This window comes from Dermochelys coriacea, chromosome 12 (genome assembly GCF_009764565.3).
Source record: "Dermochelys coriacea isolate rDerCor1 chromosome 12, rDerCor1.pri.v4, whole genome shotgun sequence".
Lineage (NCBI taxonomy): Eukaryota > Metazoa > Chordata > Testudines > Dermochelyidae > Dermochelys > Dermochelys coriacea.
Window position 1 is genome coordinate 25,090,750 of NC_050079.1, and position 26,021 is coordinate 25,116,770.

The 26,021-nt window shown below is 42.3% G+C and overlaps 1 protein-coding gene across 7 annotated transcripts in view; it reads right to left on the reverse strand.

Annotated features, from left to right (window-relative positions):
• The window catches only part of LOC119841149 (transcription initiation factor TFIID subunit 4-like), a 215,303-nt gene that overhangs the window by 109,729 nt on the left and 79,553 nt on the right, over positions 1 to 26,021 (reverse strand). For 6 of the 7 annotated variants that reach the window (XR_006275011.1, XM_043494760.1, XM_038368297.2 and 3 more), the window contains 2 exons: positions 23,274 to 23,404; positions 21,023 to 21,148 (listed from right to left, as the gene is read on the reverse strand). Coding sequence is in view for 5 of the 7 variants with exons in the window: in XM_043494760.1 (XP_043350695.1) it covers positions 21,023 to 21,148; positions 23,274 to 23,404 (257 nt within the window). In the remaining 2 variants the exon portion in view is untranslated. Of the gene's footprint in view, positions 1 to 21,022; positions 21,149 to 23,273; positions 23,405 to 26,021 lie in introns of those variants that run through there. The other variant, XR_006275012.1, reaches the window with a different exon arrangement.

Here is a 26,021-nt window from a genome sequence, read left to right on the forward strand (position 1 = left end):
GGTGTCTCACATATGCGCATGATGCCGTGTGGCCTGGGAGGACTAAGCAGGACCAGACAGTTGTTTGAGGACAAAGTGGAATTTGGATACCGAGGTCCTTTACTGCAAGGAATCTGTCCTGGGATGAGCAAGCCCTGGTCACCCTGGATCCAGGACTGCTCCTATAAATTCCATAGTCATTGTGGGTTTGAAGTGGACTTTCCTGGGTTTACTTGAAGATCCCGGGAGTGGCAAAGAGCAAGTAGGACAGTGAGTGCTACCTGCAGTTCTCAATATTATCAACCCTTGAAGAGCCATTCGTCTAGGTATGGAAATATATGGTAACTGTGATGGCACAGAAGTGCTGCTACCACAGCCATGACCTTTGGAGTTGAAGAAAAGCTGAAGGGGAGAACCTTGTACTGAGCCCATTGTAAAACACAGGAATTCCCTGTGTGCTGGGTCTACATAAAAACGAATGTCTTTTAAATCGAGCACCACAAACTGTTGACGACATTCAGGGAGAGGATTATAGTGGCTAGGGAAATCACCCTGAAACTTGAGTGGCAGATGAAGACATTCAACTATCTGAAATCCAAGATGGGTTTCCAGCCCCTCTGCCTTTTCAGGGATTAGGAAATATTTGCAGTAAAAGCTCTCCTTTCCCCTTGTGTTGAGGAGGTATGGACTCTGTTACCCCAGTTGCATCAGAGAATCTGCCTCCTGTTTGAGAATCATCTTGGGAGAAGGGTCCCTGAACAGGTATAGGGGAAGGGACTTTTGGGGAAAGGATAGATAGGAGCTCATCTGTAAGTAGGCAGTTGATATGATGTCCAAGACCCATTTGTCCAAAATCAGATGTTGCCACTTCAGAAAGAAATAGACCAGACAACCACTAATGGCGTGAGTGAAGGAGACAGCCTGTCAAAATGCCACCTTTGTGGGTGGCTTGGACTAGGGAGGGGATGGTTAGAGCCCTGGAAATCCACGGATATCCACTTCATATCTGTGGATGCGGATGCTGATAGCCATGGACCATTTTCGCAGATAGTGGATTGGATGCAGTCACAACCACACAGGGCTCTGCTCACCACCGGCAGCGCCTGGGGGGCATGGCACACCTGCTCAATGTGCCACTTCCTGTCCAGCAGCTCGGGCCCCTCGGGCAGCACCAGCGTCCCGACCATGGCCCCCGCACTGGCCGTGCCCCAATCCCAGGCTGCCAGCTCCTGGGCAGCAAGGCCCCCGCCCCAGCCATGGGGGTTGGAGCAGGTGGGGCCCCAGCACCCCACTGTGATGCAGCACACACTGCTGCTCTGCCATGTGCCATCGCTCATGAACCCCCACGATAAGCATGTGATGTGACGTCCCTTCTCCTTGAAACCCCACCCTCGCGCTGTCTATTCCCTGCAAGACAACCCCCCACTCCCTCCCTCCCGCATCGCTAGCCCTTGAGAGACAGCTTGCTACTGAGGATGTGGATACAGGTAAAAGACAGCTAGCGGATCACAGCTCAAATTGCGGGTTGATCCTGGCGAATGTGGATCGGATGCAGATCTACTTTTTTGTATTCGCGCAGGGCTCTAGGGATGGTGGTGGGTCCATGTATCTGCCACCCTGTACCTTGTGGCACTTTCTCAGTGGTTCACAGGATTTGTGATGGTAGAATGGCTGAGGGGCTGGCCAATAACACTGCTGCAGTGCCTTAGAGAATTTTCAAAGAAGCACCACAGTATGTATTTCCAAGGAATGGAGGGTGTCATGGGAGTCCTTTACCAAGTGAAATGAAAAGGTTATTATCTTCAAAGAGAAACCTCTACCATTGCCCAGACTTCCTTGAGAAACCCCAATGATTGCAGCCATGAAGCCCATCTCATGACTACCAAGGTCACCATGAAGCAAGACGCAGTGTCTGCTGCATCAAGTTTTGCTTGAAGGGATGACCTGGCTACTAATTTCCCTTTGTAAAGGATAGCCTGGAATTGGTGCTTTCATTCCGGTGGTAATTTACTAACTAACTCAGAAAGCTTGTTATAGTTAACAAAGTAGTATTTCAACATAAGTGCCTGGAATTTTGCAACATGGAATAGTAGCCTAGCTGAGGAAAAGTTCTTTCTGCCAACACTTGAAGCACTGCTATTGATAACTGCTATGATCTTATGTTTAAAGGTATAAAAAAAAAATATTTTTTCCTAACCTGACCAAACAAAACCAGGCCAGGAGATGAAAGTTCAAGATAATCTGAAAGAGATTCTTAAAGCAACCGAGCTATTCTCTGCAAAGCTCCAGAACAAATAATAAAAATGGTCTGAGGGGTAAAAGCAGCCAGCCAATTCCCAAACAGATCTAAATAAGAGAATTTCATCAGTGGTGATGACATAAAGTAATGAGTGGCATTAGATAAGTAATCTTAAGGTAAAGGCGAAGTTGATACCATGTTTAGAAGAATTCAGTGGGTTTATGGTTCTGCTACTAACCCATTATTAAGTCTTTCTTCTAAAAAAAATAGGACTGACTGTCTTTAGATTAATTTGAATCCAGACTTCATGTTATATGGCTCATTGCTGCAATCAGTAGTGGTCTTTCTTGCTTTAGTGCATCGGTGAAATTCAGGAACTTTTATCTACCTTTCTGGTCAAGAATTAGACTTTTTAACAGAATGTTTAAAGTGGGAGGGAGGAAGGGGGAGGAGTGGGGACAGGGCGCATTAAGGAGAGAGAAGAGGTGAGGAAGAGGAAGGGCAGGGGTGGACCGGGGCAGGAAGAGGTGTGGTGGGGCCTTGGGGGAAGGGGTAGTATGGGGGCGGGGCCTGGAGCTAAGCAGGGGCTGAGCACTCCCGGGGAAAATCAGAAGCCAGCTTGGGGGTCTGTGAAAATTTTTAAATCAAAATGGAGGTCCTCAGGTTGCTAAAGTTTGAGAACTGCTGTCAGAGAGTTCTTTCTTGCAGTTGGACACATTTGCATTTTTTTAAATGAACAAAGTTTACAAGTTTTATTTGTATATTTTAGTTGAATATATCCTCTTCCTGTAACCATTTTTTCAAGACAGATAGAATATGAATAATTATGCATAACATTATGGTCAGAATTATAATCCCTTTGCTCACAGTTCAAGAGGTTATTATAATTTATGCACACAATTTGTAAAATCAGTGCTGCACTACATTTTTCATTTTATGTCATTTACAAAATTGTAAGATATACTACTGGATTCAGAACCACTTTGGAGCCTTAAACTTAAAGGACTTGTGCTTTAAAAGCTCTCAAGGCTAGCACGTGATTGTCTTCTACTTTCAGCAAGCACTTCCATCACAGTCTACTACTAGGCACTTATAACTTCACTTTTTTTTTTAATCTATATTGGGAGACTTTAATGTTTCAAATTAATCTTTTTTCATTAAAGTTAAGAGTCACAACTGTAGGTGCTGCACTATTAAGAGCCACTGCTGTGCCAACAATTTCAATTTTAAATCTATTTTTCCCACTGATGACATTAGAACTTCACCCACGGCTGCACCAACTTATAACTTTCACTTTTCATTAAAGAAAAGTTAAATTGGTAACATGAAACACTTTGCTTTCACATTAGCTGTGTTAATAAAAAGTGAAAGTTAAAAGCAACATAGCTGAGGATAAAACCCTATTCAAAGTTGTGGTCACACTGAGGTGGCATGCAGAAGTAGACATCCAAAAGCTGGCTTTTTGTTTTGTTTTTAATTGTTAAAATGATAGAAAGTAACAAAATATCAAATCCCCAAAAACTAAGCCCCCCACTTTCTTATCACAAATGAGTGGGCAGTTTCAGTTCAGAAAGGAGTCCATCTCACAAAAAGGAGTATTGCATCAATTGTCACCCTCATTGTTAGTCTCGGGAGACAAGAAAAGGGTTAAATGAGCATGGAGATTAACTCTCCTCTCACTCAGAGAGATGGCCTCTACAGAAGAGGATGGAAGCCCATCGCCAGGATGGTAGTAGGAAACTTTGCTATTGCCACTATCTGCATTACTTCTGTTCAGTGAATAGAGGATGGTAGCCTTGAGTGGTATCAAATACAGCACCATCTGTAAGCACTAAAATTAACTTTATAAACTGCACCAGAATACAATCCTTCGTTCACTAACCTCGTGACAATTTTTACCCAAAAGAGGCTATAAAAAAACATACAACACGCCTATGATTGTTGTATTTATTTTTAGTACCCATGAATTTGGTACTACCATAAACACTAAACAAAAAACCACTAAAATAGATGGACTAATAACTGAGTCCCGGGACCTGATAGGATGATAGATGCCATTCAATTAAACATATGGTGAAAAAAATTCATTTGTCAATGTCACACATCATGTGCCATGAAGCCAGTATGATCACTTGAACTAACATTTTAAAGTAGTTTTATAAACAATTTTGAAATGATCAGCTTCCTTAAATACTGTAACATGGATTATTTTTTATTCTTAATTCCTTGGACATAGACAACCCACATCTACACATATCTAGTGTAAAAAGCATGTGACTATCCAAATTTCCATTTAGAAATAAAATCAAGCCATGATCACCAACTATGGTTTCACATTCTGTTTTCTTCTGCCACCAAGAGCATTTCCATTATTGACCACGTATTAAAAATCTTATTCTACTCTCACATGTAAACCTTACACATCGCAGGTTTTTGAAACAGTAAACAAAAGAAACAAGTAAGGACCAATACTTTTAGTGTAATGTAAAATCGGTGTTCTGCTCTCTTAGAAATCCCATTCAGAGCAGACCATTCAGACATTAAATGTAAAGATAAATTCCTCAGCTGATTTCAGTCTGGCTTTTGACCTTTTTGTTGTTCTAAGACTGCTCTTTGCTGTCTCTCTCTAAGAATATAATTTCCCCCACCCACCACTGATAGACAGATTAAAAGACTCTCTCCCTTTTGCATCCAGAAGAGAGCAAAGACCAGTGGATCCTGACTAGAAGTGCAGAGAAGAGGGAGAGCAGGCTCTGATGCATGTTCCCTCTGTAGGGTTTGGGCTCCATATATGCAGAGAAGGCTTGGCCAGCTGTTGTATGGCATTGTTCTCTCAACCTTGCATTTTTCACCAGCAAGACAAACCCATGAGTAAGTCTCCCTAGTGGGGATAATAAGCCTTTCCTTCTTTGTACACCAATTTGATTTTAAAATCCCTATCTTTTTATGACTTCATAATGATTTATTTGCCATTGTTTGTTGACTAGACAACAAATATATAAAGAAAGAAAGCTTAATAACTACATGTTTACAGGTTTCAGAGTGGTAACTGTATTAGTCTGTATCAGCAAAAAGAATGAGTACTTGTGGCACCTTAGAGACTAAAATTTTTTGGGAATAAGCTTTCATGGGCTAAAACCCACTTCATCGGATGCAAGCAGTGGGAAATTCAGTAGGAAGGTATATATACACAGAGAACATGAAAAAATGGGTGTTGCCATACCAACTCTAACAAGACCAATTAAGGTGGGCTATTATCAGCAGGAGGAAAAAAAAACTTTTGCAGTGATAATCAGGATGGCCCATTTCAAACAGTTGACAAGAAGGTGTGAGTAACAGTGGGGGAAAAATTAGCATGGGGAAATAGTTTTTATTTTGTGTAATGACCCATCCACTCCCAGTCTCTATTCAAGCCTAATTTAATGGTGTCCAGTTTGCAAATTAATTCCAGTTCTGCAGTTTCTCTTGGACACTACAGTGCTAATAAGCGATGGTCACATAAACACCACCCTATATCGGAAACCTACTGACCGCTATTCCTACCTACATGCCTCTAGCTTTCATCCAGATCATACCACTCGATCCATTGTCTACAGCCAAGTGCTATGATATAACCGCATTTGCTCCAACCCCTCAGACAGAGACAAACACCTACAAGATCTCTATCATTCATTCCTACAACTACAATACCCACTTGCTGAAGTGAAGAAACAGATTGACAGAGCCAGAAGAGTACCCAGAAGTCACCTACTACAGGACAGGCCCAACAAAGAAAACAACAGAACGCCACTAGCCATCACCTTCAGCCCCCAACTAAAACCTCTCCAACGCATCATCAAGGATCTACAACCTATCCTGAAGGACGACCCATCACTCTCACAGATCTTGGGAGACAGACCAGTCCTTACTTACAGACAGCCCCCCAATCTGAAGCAAATACTCACCAGCAACCACACACCACACAACAGAACCACTAACCCAGGAACCTATCCTTGCAACAAAGCCCGTTGCCAACTCTGTCCACATAGCTATTCAGGGGATACCATCATAGGGCCTAATCACATCAGCCACACTATCAGAGGCTCGTTCACCTGCGCATCTACCAATGTGATATATGCCATCATGTGCCAGCAATGCCCCTCTGCCATGCACATTGGCCAAACTGGACAGTCTCTACGTAAAAGAATGAATGGACACAAATCAGACGTCAAGAATTATAACATTCAAAACCAGTTGGAGAACACTTCAATCTCTCTGGTCACTCGATCACAGACCTAAGAGTGGCTATACTTCAACAAAAAAGCTTCAAAAACAGACTCCAACGAGAGACTGCTGAATTGGAATTAATTTGCAAACTGGATACAATTAACTTAGGCTTGAATAGAGACTGGGAATGGATGAGTCATTACACAAAGTAAAACTATTTCCCCATGGTATTTCTCCCTCCCACCCCACCCCCCACTGTTCCTCTGATATTCTTGTTAACTGCTGGAATTAGCCTACCTAGCTTGTCACCATGAAAGGTTTTCCTCCTTTCCCCCCCCCCCGCTGCTGGTGATGGCTTATCTTAAGTGATCACTCTCCTTACAGTGTGTATGATAAACCCATTGTTTCATGTTCTCTGTGTGTGTATATAAATCTCTCCTCTGTTTTTTCCACCAAATGCATCCGATGAAGTGAGCTGTAGCTCACGAAAGCTTATGCTCTAATAAATTTGTTAGTCTCTAAGGTGCCACAAGTACTCCTTTTCTTTTTGCGAATACAGACTAACACGGCTGCTACTCTGAAACCTGTCTTTGGAGTCTGTTTTTGAAGTTTTTTTGTTGAAGAATTGTAACTTTTAGGTCTGTAACTGAGTGTAGTTGTTCAATATCTTCATAAATGATCTGGAGGATGGTGTGGATTGCACCCTCAGCAAGTTTGCAGATGACACTAAACTGGGAGGAGAGGTAGATACGGTGGAGGGTAGGGATAGGATACAGAGGGACCTAGACAAATTAGAGGATTGGGCCAAAAGAAATCTGATGAGGTTCAACAAGGAGAAGTGCAGAGTCCTGCACTTAGGACGGAAGAATCCCATGCACCGCTACAGACTAGGGACCAAATGACTCGGCAGCAGTTCTGCAGAAAAGGACGTAGGGGTTACAGCGGACGAGAAGCTGGATATGAGTCAAAATGTGCCCTTGTCGCCAAGAAGGCCAATGGAATTTTGGGATGTATAAGTAGGGGTATTGCCAGCAGATCGAGGGATGTGATCGTTCCCCTCTATTCGACACTGGTGAGGCCTCATCTGGAGTACTGTGTCCTGTTTTGAGCCCCACGCTACAAGAAGATGTGGAAAAATTGGAAAGAGTCCAGCGGAGGGCAACAAAAATGATTAGGGGACTGGAACACATGACTTATGAGGAGAGGCTGAGGGAACTGGGATTGTTTAGTCTGCGGAAGAGAAGAATGAGGGTGGATTTGATAGCTGCTTTCAACTACCTGAAAGGGGTTTCTAAAGAGGATGGATCTAAACTGTTCTCAGTGGTAGCAGATGGCAGAACAAGGAGTAATGGTCTCAAGTTGCAGTGGGGGAGGTTTAGGTTGGATATTAGGAAAAACTTTTTCACTAGGAGGGTGGTGAAGCACTGGAATGCATTACCTAGGGAGGTGGTGGAATCTCCTTCCTTTGAGGTTTTTAAGGTCAAGCTTGACAAAGCTGGCTGTGATTAATTATTTCGGGATTGGTCCTGCTTTGAGCAGGGGGTTGGACTAGTTGACCTCCTGAGGTCCCTTCTAACCCTGATATTCTATGATTCTATGAAAATAAGGTAATGCTGATTCAGTCAGCATTATCTTGTGTGGATCCTCTTGCCACAATGTGGAACCCTCCCTTGACACCCATCTCCTCCAAATCTATGTTTTCATATTGAACTCATTACCATGGTGTCTGAGCCGGAAAGAGGGGGTCCAAGACAGGAGGTGGCTGGGGATCACCGTGGGTTTTGGGGGGACAACCTCACTCCAGCCACTTCTACCAGAGAGACAGTAGAAACATTGGGGAAAAACATGTGGACTTGACCATTAATCAGAAATGCCTTGACACATTCAACTTTCCCTATCATACTCACCATATCTCAGACATACACCAAACTTCTTCTATTGGCAGGTTACTCTATAACTGCCTGTTGTATGGTTTGTTGCACTTCCCCCGCAAAGCATCTGGTACTGACTCCTGTTAGAGACAAGGTACTAGTCTAGATGGACCCCGTGTCTGATCAGGTAAAGCAATTCCTATATTCCTAAAATACTAACCTTAAAAATGAACCTAACACACTCCTGTGGTTGTACTTTTATTCATAATAAACCACAGCACTATTAGAAAATGTCTACTTGTGATCGATCAATTTCACATCTACAACACAATGAAAATAGGGGAATCCCTATATTCTGCCCAAATTATTGGCAAATTCTATGAGCTACAAAGAGTGGCCATGGCATTAGGAAAGTTCCAGTCAGATTAAGGCTATTTTGCATACTGATATTTCAGTATATCTTTAGGTGGTACTCTTTAGTTAGACTTTGCTTTCCCTAAATTCTCTTTTTTCTTCTGTCTCCCTTGTCTGTAATTCTACTTATCATCCTATCTAAAATATTTCTAGAATCTAATTCTGCCTGGTAAGATGCTTACCTATTTCCTAATCATGTCCTGATTTGACTACTGCATTTGCCTCTTTTATGCTCACCTATTATCAGGGCTTCAGAATCCTAGGGTCAAACTACTTTCTTGCTCAGGAAAATAAGACCATACTCCTTCCTTCCTCCATCACCTTTCACTGCTTTTTATCCATCTTCAAAAATCTAATGAAAAAAATGCCAACTTGGTTTTCAAGTTGTTCCAGAACTCACCCCACTCAAGCACTTTGACCCTTGTCTACTTGATCATCCCACTTATCAAAAGTTTGCCTCTTCTATCACTTCCTCCTGACTCTCCCAAGCTGGAAGAACTCTTACTCCATCTACCTGGGAATCTTTCTTTCTCCAGCATCTAGGCTTTGTCTGCAACTGGAATTTCAGGCATTAGTGGAGCTTCACTGGTGTAAACATCTAGTGTAGACAAGATTTACACTGGGAGTCTGCACTAGGGTAAACTGTGTCTACATTAGGAATCTGTACTGGTGCAGCTACGCCAGCTGCTGAAATCCCAATGTAGACAAAGCCTTAGTTACTGAGCAACTTTTGTTCTTTAAAACTTATCCTAAAATCTTCCTATTTAACTTGTGACTGGCTGTTTTATGAAGCATTGTTACATTTCAAAGCTTCTGTACAAGGGAATGTGTATTGTACTGTATGTTGAGCAAGCCCATTAAAAAGCTGCATTTATAAAAAATAGCTTTTCAAATTTTTAGGTTCTCAGCATATCATGAATTCTAAGTACCCAAGCTTTCTCACCCTGAATGAAACAATAGCAAAGACAGCATTCCCTATGTACAGTGGTAACACTATTAATAGGGCAATTAACATAATAAGGTTATTGAGAACGAAAGCCAATGCTGGGGTTTTTTTTAGGAAACAATTGTTCCTAATTAACATTTCACAACAAGAGCTAAAGTTACAGAAATTGGTCCATTTTGGTCAATTTCATGGTCATAGATTTTAAAAATTGTAAATGTCATAATTTCTATTTAAACCTATTAAAGCTATTTAAACCTGAAATTTCACAGTATTGTAATTGCTGACCCAAAAAGGAGCTGTGGGGAAGTTGTAAGGTTATTGTGGGGGGGAGGGGGAGGCTGCAGTACTGCTACCCTTACTTGTGTGCTGCTGCTGCTGATGGCGGTGCTTCCTTCAGAGCTGAGCAGCTGGAGTGTGGCGCCTGCTGGCCAGAAGCCCAGCTCTGAAGGCCGAGCCGCCACCAGCAGCGCAGAAGGATGGTATGATATGGTATTGCCATCCTTACTTCTGTGCGCAGGGCTGGGCCTTTGGTCAGCAGTCACCACTCTCCGTCTGCCCTGCTCTGAAGGCAGCAGCACAGAAGTTAAAGTGGCATGGTATGGTATTGGCACCCTTACTTCTGTGCTGCGGCTGGCGGTGGTGCTGGCCAGGAGCCCAGCTCTGAAAGCAGAGCCACCACCAACAGCAGAGAAGAAGAAAGAATGGCATGGTACGGTATTGCCACCCTTACTTCTGCGCTGCTGTGTGTAGAGCTGGACCCTCAGTCAGCAGCCGCCACTCTCTGGCTGCCCAGCTCTGAATGCAGCACAGAAGTAAGAAGTAATACTGAGACCCCCCTAAAATAATCTTGTGATCCCCTCCCCCGCAACTCCCTTTTGGGTCAGGACTCCCAATTTGAGAAACCCTGGTCTCCCCAATAAAATCTGTATACTATAGGATAAAACCACACAAAAGACCCAGATTTCACAGTCCGTGATGTGTTTTTCATGGCCGTGAATTTGGTAGGGCCCTACTTAGACTGCCTAAACCTGACCTGGACAGACCACCTCTTAGCGTACATAGGGAAGGCTGTGCGTCTGTCACGGAGGTCACTGATTCCATGACTCTCCATGAGTTCTGCAGTGGCAGTGCTTACCTGAGGGGGGCGCTCCCCAGCTCCCACCAGCATGTCCCTGCAGCTTCTAGATGGAGAGGCCAGAGGGCTTCACACACTGCCTGGACCCGCAGCTGCTGCCCCCGAAGCTCCCATTGGCGCAGTTCCCGGCTAATGGGAGCTGCAGAGCTGATGCTTGTGGCAGAAGCAGTGTGCAGAGTTCCCATGGCCACCCCTCCCCCTAGGAGCTGCAGGGACATGTGGTGCCAGGTAGGGATCCTGAAAGCCCCACCCACCCTCCCCCCAGCACCTGTGGCACCCCCAGAGCACCCATGGCCCCCCTGGACCAAGTTTTAGTTAGGGGTATATAATAAAAGTCATGGATAGGTCATGGGCCATAAATTTTTGTTTACTGCCCGTGAGCTGTCCATGACTTTTACTAAAAGTACTCGTAATTAAAATGTAGCCTTTAGCATAGGTAGTTCAGTTTCCAAGAGCCAGTTCAATTATTGGCCTCTCTGCTGACACAGATGTCAAATAGTAGACCACTAACAGTCATCAGATAGTTACATATTTTCATCAGTAGCTAAAATCCAGCTCAGCTGGCCTGGCAACAAGAGTGTCTGTTTAATGTTTAATGTATCTAACTGATAGCTCAAGTTATAGAACAAATGCGGCACCCTCTGTACCATTCTTGGAAAGACCAACCAACTGAAGATTCATACAACCGTGGAAGCTTAAGTCAGAAAAGTCCCAGGAAGTCATCCAATCCAACAACCAGTCACTGTGGGATTTTCAAAAGTTTGTCTAGTTCAACTGTTTTCAAACCTTTTTCATTTGCAGACCCCTAAAAAATTTTGAATGGAGACGCAGACTCCTTTGGAAATCTTAGACACAGTCTGTGGATCCCTGGGTGTCCATCGACCACAGGTTGAAAACCATTCGTCTAGTTCATTATTAATGTTAATTTTTATCATCAGCCTCTCTGATAGGACTTCAAACTACATTGCTAAATGCGGTAGAAGTTTTTATTATAGGAATATATGATAACACTATGAAAGTCACTAAGAGCTGGATGGGAATCACCAACTCTTTGCACACAGGCTATCAGATAGTAATAACTTTCAATCACTATGAAACTGGGTCACATATGAACTGAACTGGAGGTGACATGGGGAGAAAGGTTCATTACTCCAATCCCCTGAGCCCCCCAGTCCCTCAAGTTATTTAGGATCATTTACATATGAATGTTACAGAGCAAGGCAATTTAAAAAAGAAAAGATCAATTGGAGTCAACTACCATAACTTAAAAAATACAGACAGATGTACATATAGAGAGGTTTACATTAAAAAGTAATCATTTATCTGATGCTGTATGAGATTATCATCATATTATATTGTAAGAATAGAAAAATACCACAATGTACAGTAAGATCAATAATATGGTAAGACAAATAACTTCCTTTTTAATATAAACCACTGTACTCACCCTCAATCTTCCAGGTCAGACTCTACTCTCTACCTATTTTTCTGCAAGTTTGGCATTTCCTACACCCAACCTGCCAACAGAATGGTAGATGATTTACGATTTTCCCTTCCTCACTTCCATAGGAATTTTTCCTTTCAACGTCACAGTTTCTTCTGTCACATATAGTAATACACAGTCCATCTGGACTGAGCAACAAGAAATGACAGAACAATATTTTTAAGTATGGGTGCCACCAAGAAATACAATATTTTAGAGAAGAGGAGAATCAGGGAGGGACCTCTTTCCATTCAAGTAAGAGTCTCATGAAGCCCTTGCTAAGAAATAGCATCACAGTATGTATGGCACATGACCTCCAGCCCAAAGAATGGGGAATTGGTTCCGTCATTTAACTACTGCTGGACTATAGCACCGGACACTCAGGAGTCACCTTTGTAATGGAAAATCAGGGAAATGGAAGCCCCAGTCCAGATTTGACATTGGTTCTCCCAATATCATTAGCTACAAGCACATTTGTAGAACTTTATTCAGAGAACATTTTGCATTTTAAATCTTAAAATATTGAAATATCTATTAAAATTTACAGCAGACTATCACTGGAGTTATATAATCTTGGAAATTTGTGATGTAATGTTAGGGGAAGATTCCTAACCAAATTACTACAAGATTCTGTAGACTTTGGGCAAAAACCCAAATGGAATCATCTCAATGCTATTCAGTATCTTCATCAGGGACCTGGAAGAACATATAAAATAATTGCTGATGGCACAAAAATTGGTGGACTGGTAAATAATGATGAGGACAGATCAGTTATACAGACCAACCTGGACTGCTTGGTAATGTGGGCTCTTTTGAACCGCATGCATTTTAATAGCGTCAAAAGCAAGGTCATGCTATCTAGGAAAGGCACACATATAAGATGGGGGAATGTATCCTGGGAATCAGAGACTCAAATGAGGGGTGAACATGAACTTTGAATGTATAAACTGGAGAATATCAAGTAGGAGTACAAAGATGGTATTCCCTCTGTATAACAGAAAAGTCCAAAAATAAGGAACTCAAAGTCCAATGGTCTTGGAGTCTCTCCTCTGGCCACTCACTCATAGTCATTGACTATTCCGTTCTTAGTTTGTGGAAGCAGTAGGGGAACCCAGGCCTGCCCACTCCATATGGGTCCCAGTCCAGGGCCCCTATTCAGAACAGCCAGAGTTAACCCTTCTCAAGTTCCTTGTTGTTCCCTGAACTGCTTCTAGCCTCTTGTTCTGTTTCTCTTTCTCTGAAGTGTTGGTTTCTCAGGCAGCTTCTCAGTTTGTTGGCAGGAGCATCTCTCCTCAGTCCCTCTGGAAGCTGCCCTGCCCTCCTGTCTTATAGCTCTTTTACCTTCACTGCTGCTGTAGGGTTGCCAATCAGCTCTGACTGAGCAGGAAGGAGATTCTGTGATAACCCTTTGGTATATAGACCACATGACACTCCTTTACTGGATGATCTGTTTGTACCTTTATGCTTTCATATTTTTCTAGTATACTGCACCTATAATATCTAATAACTGTATATAATATATATATTATAATATCTGTTGTACACCATCTCCTGCTGGGTTAGGAGCGGTTCTATGAATTCATCATTTTCATGCAGTTGGTTTCTTGTAGTCTCACACAAGATTGTTCACTCTTTTAGTTACAAATCCATTCTTCAATCCTTCTGTAATCATCAGAATTCAAATTGTTGCATTTCTGTGTATTTTCTAGATCTTAGTTTCAGCGGGATTTAAAGGAACTAGGTATTTTGCAAGATCAGACTCTTATAAATCAAAATGGTTTTGTTCTGGAAGTAATGGATAAGAGATCCTTGATCTCCCAACATCCAACAAGATTAGAAAGGAAAACAAACATCACGGAAAAGAGAAAATAATTCAGAAGAGCATAGTTTGCAAACAGATAAAATGTGGAAAGGAATGCAAGATGAGAAGAAAAGAATTCAGAAACAGAAACCTAAAAAAGGAAGAAGAAATAAAAAATGAACAAAAGATAAGTAATGCATCTATTTCCACACAAACATTTAAGATGTGCATAATTTTAGCATATAATTTTGCAAAGTATTTATAATGGGTGAAATTTGTGGAACAAAAGAAGAGAGAAAGATCTCATAGTCTGACACTTGCAAATATGGAAGGATCAATGGGTGCACTGTAATACCCTACATAATGACAGGTTTCAGAGTAGCAACCGTGTTAGTCTGTATTCGCAAAAAGAAAAGAGGACTTGTAGCACCTTAGAGACTAACAAATTTATTTGAGCATAAGCTTTCCTGAGCTATGAGTTGTAGCTCATGAAAGCTTAAACTCAAATAAATTTGTTAGTCTCTAATGTGCCACAAGTCCTCCTTTTCTTTTTGTAATACCCTAGTAAAAGCTAATGAAAAGGTATGTGATAAAATAAAACAAATAAGACTCAGCTATAATAGTCATAGGACTTTGAGACAAAGAAAAGAAAGAGGAAAATAATAAAAGTAACTAAAAGATGGGTGTTCAGAACAAATTCTTCCTTATCACAAATATAAACCACACAATAAGAGATCCTCAAAAGTGTATCTATCTGAACACACATACTAGAGCATAATCCTACATGAGAAGGAGAACATGCCACAAAATGAAGATAGTTTGAGATGACACAGAAAAAAAATTTTAAAGATATTTTTAACTTGTTTCCCGCTAAACCTGACCATTTGATTTTACAGTTTCTTCATACAAGTGGTACTCAAGGATATTTTAACTCATGATAATATACATAGAAACCTAAAAAGAAGTAAAATAGGCAAAGCTTACTTGGTTAGACCATACACCCATGTTGCTAATACTAACAGTTAGGATGGGATGATCAGATACTGTATGTACTTGAGGCTCAATGCTGCAATTTACTAAAGGATTCCATAGTAGCAGACCAAATTCAGAGAAAAAACGGATACCTACCTTTTCATAACTGTTGTTCTTTGAGGTGTGTTGCTCATGTCCATTCTATTCTAGGAGCATGTGTGCGCCCGCATGAACAGTTGTCAGAGACTTTTGCCTTAGCATTATCCGTAGGACTGGCTGTGGCGCCCTCTGGAGTGCCACGCTCATGCAGCAGTATATCAAGCATCACTGGCCCTACGTCCTTTCAGTTCCTTCTTGCCGGCAACTCCAATAGAGGAGCAGGAGAGCTGGTAATGGAATGGACATGAGCAACAAATCTCGAAGAACAACAGTTACGAAAAGGTAAGTAACTGTATTTTCTTCTTTGAGTGCTTGCTCATGTCGATTCCATTCTAGGTGACTCACCAGCAGTATTTATGGTGGTGGGCTGGAAGTTCACAGCTTAGCAGCTTGCAGTACTGCTCTACCAAAGCCAGCATCATCCCAAGCCTGCTGGGTAAGTGCATAGTGGGATGAAAAGGTATGGATCAATGACCAGGTGGCCACCCTATAGATGTCCTGGACAGGCACTTGGGCCAGAAAGGCTGCTTTAGAGGCCTGTGTCCTGGTAGAGGGGGCGGTGATATCCTGCCCTCAAGCGGCAGGTGGAAGGCTGAGATGGCCGCTAGATGGACTTTGATCAATGAGAGCGACAAGCCCTGGAGCTTGAGATGCAGGAGATAGTCTAGAATGAGTTGCGATGAAGCTCTCTCAGGACGGACACCTTTATCCGCCATCCAATAGGTCAACTGTTTCCATTTGGCGAGGTAGGTTGCTCTTACGGAGGGCTTTCTACTTCCCAACAAGACTTACTGGATCCCGGTAGAGCAATGCTGCTCCTTGTGGTTAGCCATGCAGCAGGCAAACCAGCAGGCAGACGCAGCCCCTGCCATGGTTCTGGGACAACAGGTCCACCCTGAGTAGCACCTGGAATGGGGTCACCACCAAGAGATCAAGCAGGGTGCTGAACCAGTGTTGGCGTAGCAATGCTGGCACTATGAGGATGACCTTCGCCCTGTCTTGCTTGATCTTCATGAGGACCCTGGGCAGCAATGGCTCTGGAGGGAAGGTGTACATCAGAAGCCCCACCACAGGAACAGAAAGGCATCTGACAGGGATCCTCTGTCCATGCCCTGAAACGAGCAGAAAACATGGCATTTTCTGGTCTGCCTGGATGTGAATGGGTCCATCCACGGAGTTCCCCACTTGTGGGGGATAGAACTGACCACCTCCGGGTGAAGGGACCACTTGTGGCAAGACAAGAATGTCCTGCTGAGGACAAGCGTTCTTGGCCCCTGAGAGGTAAGCAGCTATGAGATGGACATTGTGCTGCAGACAGAAGTCCCAGAGCCAGAGGGCTTCTTGGCAGAGGACAGATCACCTAGCTCCGCCCTGCTTGTTGTTATAGAAGACTGTGGCCGTGTTGTCTGTCAGGACCTGAACCACCACGCCTTGTATGTGAGGCACAAAGGCCTGGCAGGCTAGGCAAGCCGCCTTGTGTTCCCTGATGTTGATGTGCAGGGACCGATCATGATTGGACCAACAAATTTGCATATTGAGATTGCGCAGGTGGGCTCCTAATCCTAGGTCTGAAGTGTCACCGATGAGACTGGACTGCGCAGGGGACTCCTTCCAGTACCGATGTGGGATCTTGCCACCAGGCGAGAGATGACAGTACGCTGTCAAGAATCCTGACCACCCGGTCCATGTTGTGCTGGCTGGGGACATAGACTGATGCCAGCCATGCTTGTAGGAGTCTGAGGTGGAGTCATGCATGCCGGACCATGTGCGTGCATGCCTCCATGTGACCTAACAGTCTCGGGCATGTGTGAGCGGTGGTGAAAGGTTGGGCATACAGAGACGAGATGAGGTCCACCATGGCTTGGAATCGAGTCTCAGGGAGGAAGGTAGTGGCTTGAGTGGATTCAAGTACCGCCCTGATAAATTGTGTGTATTGCACTGGAGTCCAGGTTGATTTTTTCTCAATTATTATTAGGCCCAGGTTGTGACAGGCAGAACAGACCAGATCGAGATGCCTTTGCACCTGATCCGAGGACTGGCCCCTTATCAACCAATCATCGAGGTACGGGACTCCCCAATGTCACAGATAAGCGGCAACTGGTGCTATACACTTTGTGAACACTCTCGAGGCTGACGAGAGACCAAAGGGCATTGCAGTGAACTGGAAATGGCGCTGGCCCAACATGAAAAGGAGGAAATGCCAGAGGAAGTAAGCGTCCTTTAACTCGAGGGCGACGTACCAGTCTCCCATCCAGGGACAGAAAGACTAGGGAGGACCATGCGAAACTTCAACTTTCTGAGAGACTTGTTGAGGCAACACAGATCTGAAGTGTCCTTTGGCCTTTGGAATTAGAAAATAGCGAGAGTAGAATCCTCTTCCTTCCATGTTCTGCGGACTCTCTTCCACTGCCCCCCAGGCGCAGGAGGTTTTCAACCTCCTGAACAAGGAATTGCTTGTGAGACAGGTCCTTGAAGAAGGACGGGGAAGGGGGGTAGAAGGGTTGGTCAGCTATAAATTGCAGGGTATAGCCCAACAAAACTATGTCAAGCACCCAGCGGTTCAGGTGATATGAGACCAGGCTCACCGGAAAGGGTGGAGGCGGTTAAGGAAGACAGGGATCTGATGCATTGACTGGGGCGTCTTCCTCAGGCACACTCTCAAAATGATTCCTTTTGCCTGCCTTGGTCCCTAGAAGGACGAGGCTGGGCAGGTGAGATGATGATGACTGGTGGTGTCACTCAAGGCCCCTGTCTCTCTCCTCCTTTCTGTAGGAGCCGGACCAAGGAGCACCCCAAACCATGATGGCGGAGGAGGTGGGAAGCAGAACAGCTTTCTAGCCTGCTGAGGAGTATGCAGGCCTAAAGAGCGGAGGGTGGCCCGGAAGTCTTTAAGGCCATGGAGCCTTGCATCAGTTATCTCTGAGAATAGCCCCATTCCCTCGAAAGGGAAGTCCTGGAGAGTAGTTTGCATCTCCTGGACAGCCCAGAGGTCTGTAACCAGGAATTGCGCCTCATGTCTATTGCAGATGAAACCACCTTGGACTCCGCGTCTGTGGCATCACAGGCCATCTGGAGGGTACCTGGGGCCACAGCCTTGCCCTCCTCCACCAAGGTGGCCAACTCCTGAGTCCAATCCTGTGGGAGACTCTCCTTGAATTTGCTGATGGAGTCCCACAGGTTGAAATTGTATCTGCTGAGTAGGGCCTGATAGTTAGATACCCTAAACTGGAGGCTGGCTGTCGAATAAATTTTTCTTCCAAATAAGTCTAAATTCTTGGCATCTTTATTCCTAGGGGTGCCACTCGCCTGGCCCTGCCTGGCCCTCTCCTTGACAACAAACACGACCAGGGACCCCCTGTGGGAGGGGGCATGTGCAGGTATTCAAACCCCTTTGCGGGGACACAGTACTACTTTTCCGCTTTCTTGGATGTGGGCAGAATGGAAAATGGGATCTGCCATAGAGACGTGGCAATTTTCAAGGCCCCTGGGGGCATGGGCAATGCCACCTGGGCTGCAGCGGAGGAAGGGATGACATTGAAGAGTGGTCAGACTCCTCAGCTAGCTCCTGGACCTCCAACTTCAGGTTGGCAATCACCCTCTTGAGTAGGGCTTGGTGCTCCCTGAAGTCATCGGGGAGGGGGGCTATTGGTTTGCCAGGGCCCTGCTACCGCCTCATCTCCATGCACTGGGGGTAGCTTGTCCGATGGAGCCTGGGAGGAGCGGTGGGAGTATGGTGCTGGCATAACAGGCACCCCCCATGGGTCCCAGTATTGCCACTGGGTGGGCCATTGTCCTTGTCCCCATACTGGTGCCGAAGGCACCTTTGCGGGTTCCCGAATAGGAGACTATTCGCCCTTTATGGGGTATGGGCTGAACTGGCCCTCCAACCTGGACCACTGCCCTTCTGGTGACCAGGGTGAGGCTGTTGAAGCCCGAGTCTGTCGACTGACCCTCGTCAGAGACTGGTATGGGGAAGGTGAGGGCCGCTGCCAGCCCAAAGAACAGTACAGGGGCCCCGGTGACCCGAGCCGCGACCAGGAATGGTACTGTACTGGATGGTACCAATGCCTGGGAGATCTGAGGCGATGGTGATCAGCGCCTTGGAAATCTCCAATGTCATCTAGTATATCCTCATATCCAGTCCAATGCAGGGCTGTTCCCTAGAAATAACTTTCAAGTATCTTATGCTGAGCATATCAAAATCAGCTATCTTTATAGTATATATTACAGAGAGGCTCATAAAATACAGGTACCAGGCTTCAAGATAAACTTTAAAAAGCTGCAGTTACATGTTTGTGAATATAAGAACATAAGAATGGCCATACTGGGTCAGATCAATGGTCCATCTAGCCCAGTATCCTGTCTCCTGACAGTGGCTAATGCCCAGGCTAATTTCAGCGGGAAATGAACAGAACAGGCAAGCATCAAGTGATCCATCCCCTGTCATCCACTACCAGCTTCTGGCAAATAGAGGCTAGGGACACAGATTATGGTGTTGCATCCCTCCCCGATCTGAATCCCAGAAGAACTGTGAAATAATGATCAGAATTAAAATCAGACAAATGCAGGTATTTAGAAATTACTGCACCAACATTTCTAGATATATTGGGACAGATTCTATGCCCATGTGGTATTACTTCAGAATTACATTGATGTAAACAAGCAGAATTTAGCCAATTAATGAAACAAAATATCTTGAAAATTGAGAATTAAAAGTAAAAATCCACCACTGGCTCACTGCACTGTGTTTAAGTACTGCAAATATAAGATGGGATTTTAAAAGGACATAATGGAGTTAGGCACCTGTTGAAATTCAGTGGGAGTTGGGCACCTCATTCCCTTACACTCCTTGGGAAATCTTATCCATAGTCATCTAGATCCAGAGGCCTCATTACAATATCAGCTTGAGCTTGGGAAAAGTTGAATACCCACAACTCCCATGGACGTCAATGGGAGTTGCAGCACTTGGCACTTTTCCAGATCAGGGCAGGAGTGATTTTACAGATTACAAGTAACTATAATAAATGAAGATAACCCAGTGCATTGAGAGTGGATTAATCACCTGAGTTTCCTTTTTTTTAATTTTAAACTGGATACCTGCTTGTACATAACTTGTTTTATGTGAATGACATACAATGTACTTTTACCATCAGTTTACAAAACTCTACACGAAAAGTTGTTTAAATGGAAAATGTCTTTATATAATACTAGTAGTATTAGAGCTGGTCTCAAGTTTCAGTACAGATCAGTCAATTTATCCCCAATGGGGAAAATTTTCCAGCAGAATGTATTACATCGGGCTTACGACAGCACAAATGGTGGCAAAGGTTCTTGGGGATCCAACCTGAGCATGTGGACTAACATGCACTGGTGAAAAGCTACTGCATGTGTACTTGGGGGGGGGGGGGAGTTACATGGGTCAGAGTACTGGGAAGGGATGTCACCAAAAGGAGAATGGTCAGAGCAGCTGAACTTGATTACGCACTGTGGCTTTGTGAAGAGGGCCACACTGGCAGTTACCATGAAAGTCTGGTGTAAAAGTTACAGCTTTGCCTCTCCCTAGTGCAAATACAGCCAAGGGCAAGGTTGGAGGCAGCTGTAAATCTCCTTCCCCATTGGCCCCCAATGGGCTCTGATTACACCGGGTACATCTAGAAGTCACTTATTCAACCTCTCCTACATCAGCCTTGACGAACTTGGTCAATGTATATATACTTTTTTTGTTATACTACCTTTTGATACATAAATTTGTTTTTTAAAATTTGTTTTTTTACTATTTCTACTATTTGTTTTTTAAAAATGAAATAACACAGGTACCTTGGCTGCTTTTAACAAAATTTCCCTCTCTTGTTCATCTTTCCTTTGCTTTTCTAATCGCTCCAACTGTTCAAAAAACTTCAGCTGTGATCGAACATCTGTAGCCTGTTCATACCATTCATCGTTCTGGGAAATAAGAAACAAGTCATCTTAATAAAGCTATAAATCCCTAAGTGTTAACAAACAAGATGTACATGGTGAACCAATTTATTACAATAAGAGAATGAAGCCAACAGACTTATTTGTTATATTGTAGCTACAAACGTAATTGATAAAATTAATTAACATAACATTTTAAAATACAAAATATATGGACTGATTAATCAATGTCAGAGGTACTGCACACTTAAATAAATCAAAACAATAAATTAACTCCCTGAAAAATTGTGGCATTTAATTTAATGATTCAGTAAACAATTAAACCTAGATATAAACTGCAGGTCCTATATTTATAGTTAACTGGAATACAGTTATAGAAATTGTCAAAATTATGTAGAACTTCAAAAAAAATTTACAGCTTAAAACACAAGTTAAAACAGATCTATACTAAAAATAAAATGGACAAAAGTATGGCAAAAAAAACTATGAACACGTCAGCACTCAACAAATAATTATTTATGACACTGGCTGCATGGGAGCATGTCAGACATTTTTATGGTGAATGAGGGAGTTATCGTTTTTTATGAACATCACATTGTACCTCTGTTTATCTGCTTAGTACTATCCTGCTTTACTGCATGGAGTTAAAGTAAAGGAATTTGATGGAAGAAAACAAATAGGAAACAAAATAATGGCATACATAAGGTACTGTCAGAGAAAGAAATTATTGGGAAGCTATTAATTGGGGAATACCCTCTTGCCTACGCTAGCAAGGTTTATTCTTCCTGGGCACAAACCTGGGATCAAAGGGGATACTAAATTACTAATGTTCCTGGCCTAGGGAAGAGAAAAAGGTGGGCATAACTGAGCAACAGTGGCTGGAGATGAGTCTCTGAGAGACTCATACAGAGGATGTGGCAGGGTGTCTGGGCTGCTATGAACCTTTGGATGAATAAACAATATGTTTATTTTCAATCACTTTAATCAGCCACTGGTCACAGACTCCTGAAAAGAAGATGTGTTGCAGATGCTAGTTAAGTACAATTGGACCTGTCGCGTTTACATAGTTGGGACGCAGCCCTTCTGTTTCCCGGAGAGCCAGTACAAGTGTGACTGGACCGTGGGGTTGAATCTTGGAGGTGAAGGAAGACAAGCCAGTCACCTGAAGGGTCCACCTAAAAGGAACTAAGAGTGGTCCAAATTGCCACTTGCCCTGTGATCATGATCTCTTCATCCTGCTTTGATACTAGTTTAACAGGGATAAAAATATCTTTAGTATTTAAGGTTAAGGAATAAAACTTGATTTGTTTGTTAAAGATTTTCTATTTATTACCAGTGGCAGAAACTAGCTTGCAATCTCTTACCAGAGCTCCCATAGTGTCAGATACCCAAATTATATCACTTTTCTGTAAAATTACAATCACCAGCAATAGGCTCAAAGGACAATTTTAACTTCAAAGAAAATGTCATTGATTATTCAAAGTGTTGAACCTCTGAATTTTCAGACTGCTGGTCTAAGAAAAATATGTGGCATTTCCCTCCATTATTAATGAAAATACACTAAATATGCATTACAAAACAGTTAACACTGATTTAAAATTATCATTTTTCATTTCAGTTTCAGGCCAATATGCAAGATCTCATCATTGTAGTCTCTGACGTATTCATCGCTTGGACTAACGTTCCTTTCAGCTAATTCCATTTGTAACAGTACGTACTAATTTTTCTCACAGCCAAGAAGTAAGCAGAATTATAAGCTCTTTTAAAAGAAGGTTTACACATAAGGAAAGCAATTTCAATCCAAGATGTGATTACCATGGTTAAGAGATAAGAAGCACTGAGAAACAGCAATTTCAACCATGACCCACAATTAGGAACAGTTAACTGCTGTCCCACAAGAGATTTTAGTATTGTTAATTGAAATAATCTGACAATAGGGATTTAAAGGCAACATACCATGGACAAGTTCTATCACAGAGAAAGGCACCTACCAACACTCATTAAGCCTGGATAAATTCTGACCAAACCATGCCACAAACAGTGCAGATATTCCACCTATAGTCTGCTCAGAAAGGAAAGAATGGATTTATTACTGAAATACCTCAAACCATATCATTGGACAGCATTCAGTACCATGTCTCTACATACTTACTTTCTGCGATTCCATTCGGTGCTGTGTTACCATTGTTACTTTTTCTATCACTGTTCTCAATCGGTTTTGTGTTGCATGGGAAATAAAAGTAACTACCTCAGTGGGCACATCTGTCATTCCTAATTTTTTAGCTGAAGCAGGAAAAAAAATAAAGAAATTAGCCTCCCAAAAACACCCCCTAACATTTCTCAGCATCATGACACAACAGCAATTACAAACACAGTACTTGAAATATCTCAAAAATGTCTCTCTTTAGTAAAGTTCCCTGGAAGGATTACTATTCAGAGTACAGAAGGGAATGGAATGTATACAGTCTTACGGTAGTGAAAAAATAAGGTACAATAGTCCTGAGAAGAAAGTACAGAATATGCTGGAACAGACTATAAGTAAAGGAACATTTTTGGGGAAAACCTTATTGGAATAGCATTAGACACGCATAATAAATGGCTAGATATACATATCTTTCTCAAGAGACACAAGCTGGGTAAGGCAATATCTTTTATTGGACCCACTTCTGTTGGTGAGAGAGACAAGCTTTCGAGATACAAAGCATTTTTCTTCAGAACAGTCTCTGTCACCAATAGAAGTGGGTCCAATAAAAAGTATTACCTCACTCACTTTGTCTCTCTAATATCCTGTGACCAACACGGCTAAAACACCACTGCATATATATTTAACTTTCAGTATTCATCAACTTATTAAGTGACCATTTGAAAAAAAGTTCGGTTTAAAACATTTTTTGCTAATAAAAAAATAGGTTAAGAGCAAATTCTGAAGATATCAATCTTTTCTGCTTTTTCTCTTTCAAGACAAAAGTTGCATGTAATGGATAGTTAATTATGCTTAGTCTATAAACTTAATATACAAAAATATGAACATATGGAGCTTAGTATTAAAAAATCCTACAAGTGCATTTACACTCATACATTTTACACCACTCTAGCAATGTAAAGGGGCTTAAATTGGAAGTAAATTATATTAAAGCACATATTAAGCCTGCTTTACAGGACAAGAGCAGTGTGATGTGGGACTATGGTCAATAAGAATCAGGCTGTAAGCATATCATTTTCATAGGTACCTAAATGACTTGGGAGTCTTGGAACTTAAGCTCCTAATGGATTCAGTGCTTTCAAAAATATTGCACTATTTTTGTGCAAGCAATCTGTAAATTGTATCAGCATTTCTACTATCAACCCTGTTTCTTCAGCCTGAGGGAATTAGTCAGTAACAGGCCACTACGACAGGCAGACACCATAGGCCAGCTGGGCCCAAACAGTTCCTCCTCATGAACCCTGCAACAATACTGCAATTAGAGGCTGCAGGGGATTTTTAGTGTTGTATCCTTTGACCTGCACTAGAGAAGCTCTTCTCAGATGAACTGCATTTCTTTGCAGGACTGGGTCCTACAGAAAGATATAGTGGCTTCTGTTTTAAATGACTGAACCTTAATGGCTATTTCAGACATGCAATGAAATGAAAAAAAAGTTCTGCTTAACCATTGTTAAGATGAACCAACAAAAGTTAGGAAATTCAGAGTTGAGGCTGACATGTTCTTTAAAAATCTGCCTGATTACAAGTTCACAATTGTGCCTATTGTACCCAAGAGAAAGATCTGTGCCACTGTTTTAAATCTATTTGCCTTTTGTACCACAACAGTGACATTTAATCACAATTTTTAATCGTGTGTTTCATTTTGTTAAATAACGTAATCCTTGAAGGTTATTCATCCATCTTTCTTCACACATTCGTGAGCTCTTGAAAAGATTTGTGATTGTATTTTTAAATGCTTGTTTATTATGTAAATGATAGTTTTAAATGTTTTTTCTTGTAAAAGGCTGGAAAGTATTTATTAAGTTCACTGAAGTTTATCTGAGTAACTTCCTATAATTCACACACACAGGGCCAAATTCAAATCTCAGTTCTGCTGGATAAACAAGAAGTAACTTCTTTATTTTCAATTGAGTCCATTTGGATTAATCTCAGTGTAAATGTGATCAAAATATGGCCCAATGCATATTATGTATTATAATTGCATATTTACTACACATGCTACCTGTAAAAAAATTCCTTATAATGTATTTGTCCAATATGAGACCAAGAAACTTCAACTGCAGTTGGATTATCTAAAAACTATAATTGTAACTAACTAATGTTTTGAAGTTATTTTAGCATTTGCCGTTTTATGCCAAGATTATACTAAGAGCAAATATTTTACAATCAACTTTCTAAAAATCCACTGCTAGTCTTTGGCTGAGTGGTTGCTGGACCCATAAAAAAAGTTCTTTTTGGTTCTTGTCAATCTGTGGTGCTTGCATGTCTTGACAAATCCCTTTCCCGCCACAGGAGCTTATGAAAATAGGGGGACTGATAGTGAAAGTAGGGATAAGTTTTATCTTTAGTAACGCATAGTGTCATTATTGAATTTAAAAGTGTACCTGAACTTCATACCTTCTTCACTGTAATTTTGTAGATTAAATATAATTAATAATCATTCATTAAGGAAATTTTATCTTGAGAAAGCAAAGGCAAGGCAGATTATAGATGAAATCTCCTGAATTTGCAGATATACAGAGGAATTAAATTTTTCTTAACCAATAAAAGCAACAACATTTATGGCACTTAAGAATTCCTCAATTTATTAAAATAATTAAAAATGCTGGAAATGCATTTCTAGCCACACATTGCAAGCCTAAGTTCTGATCCTGCAAACATTTATGGACAATTAGTCCCAATGGGACTTATGTGAGT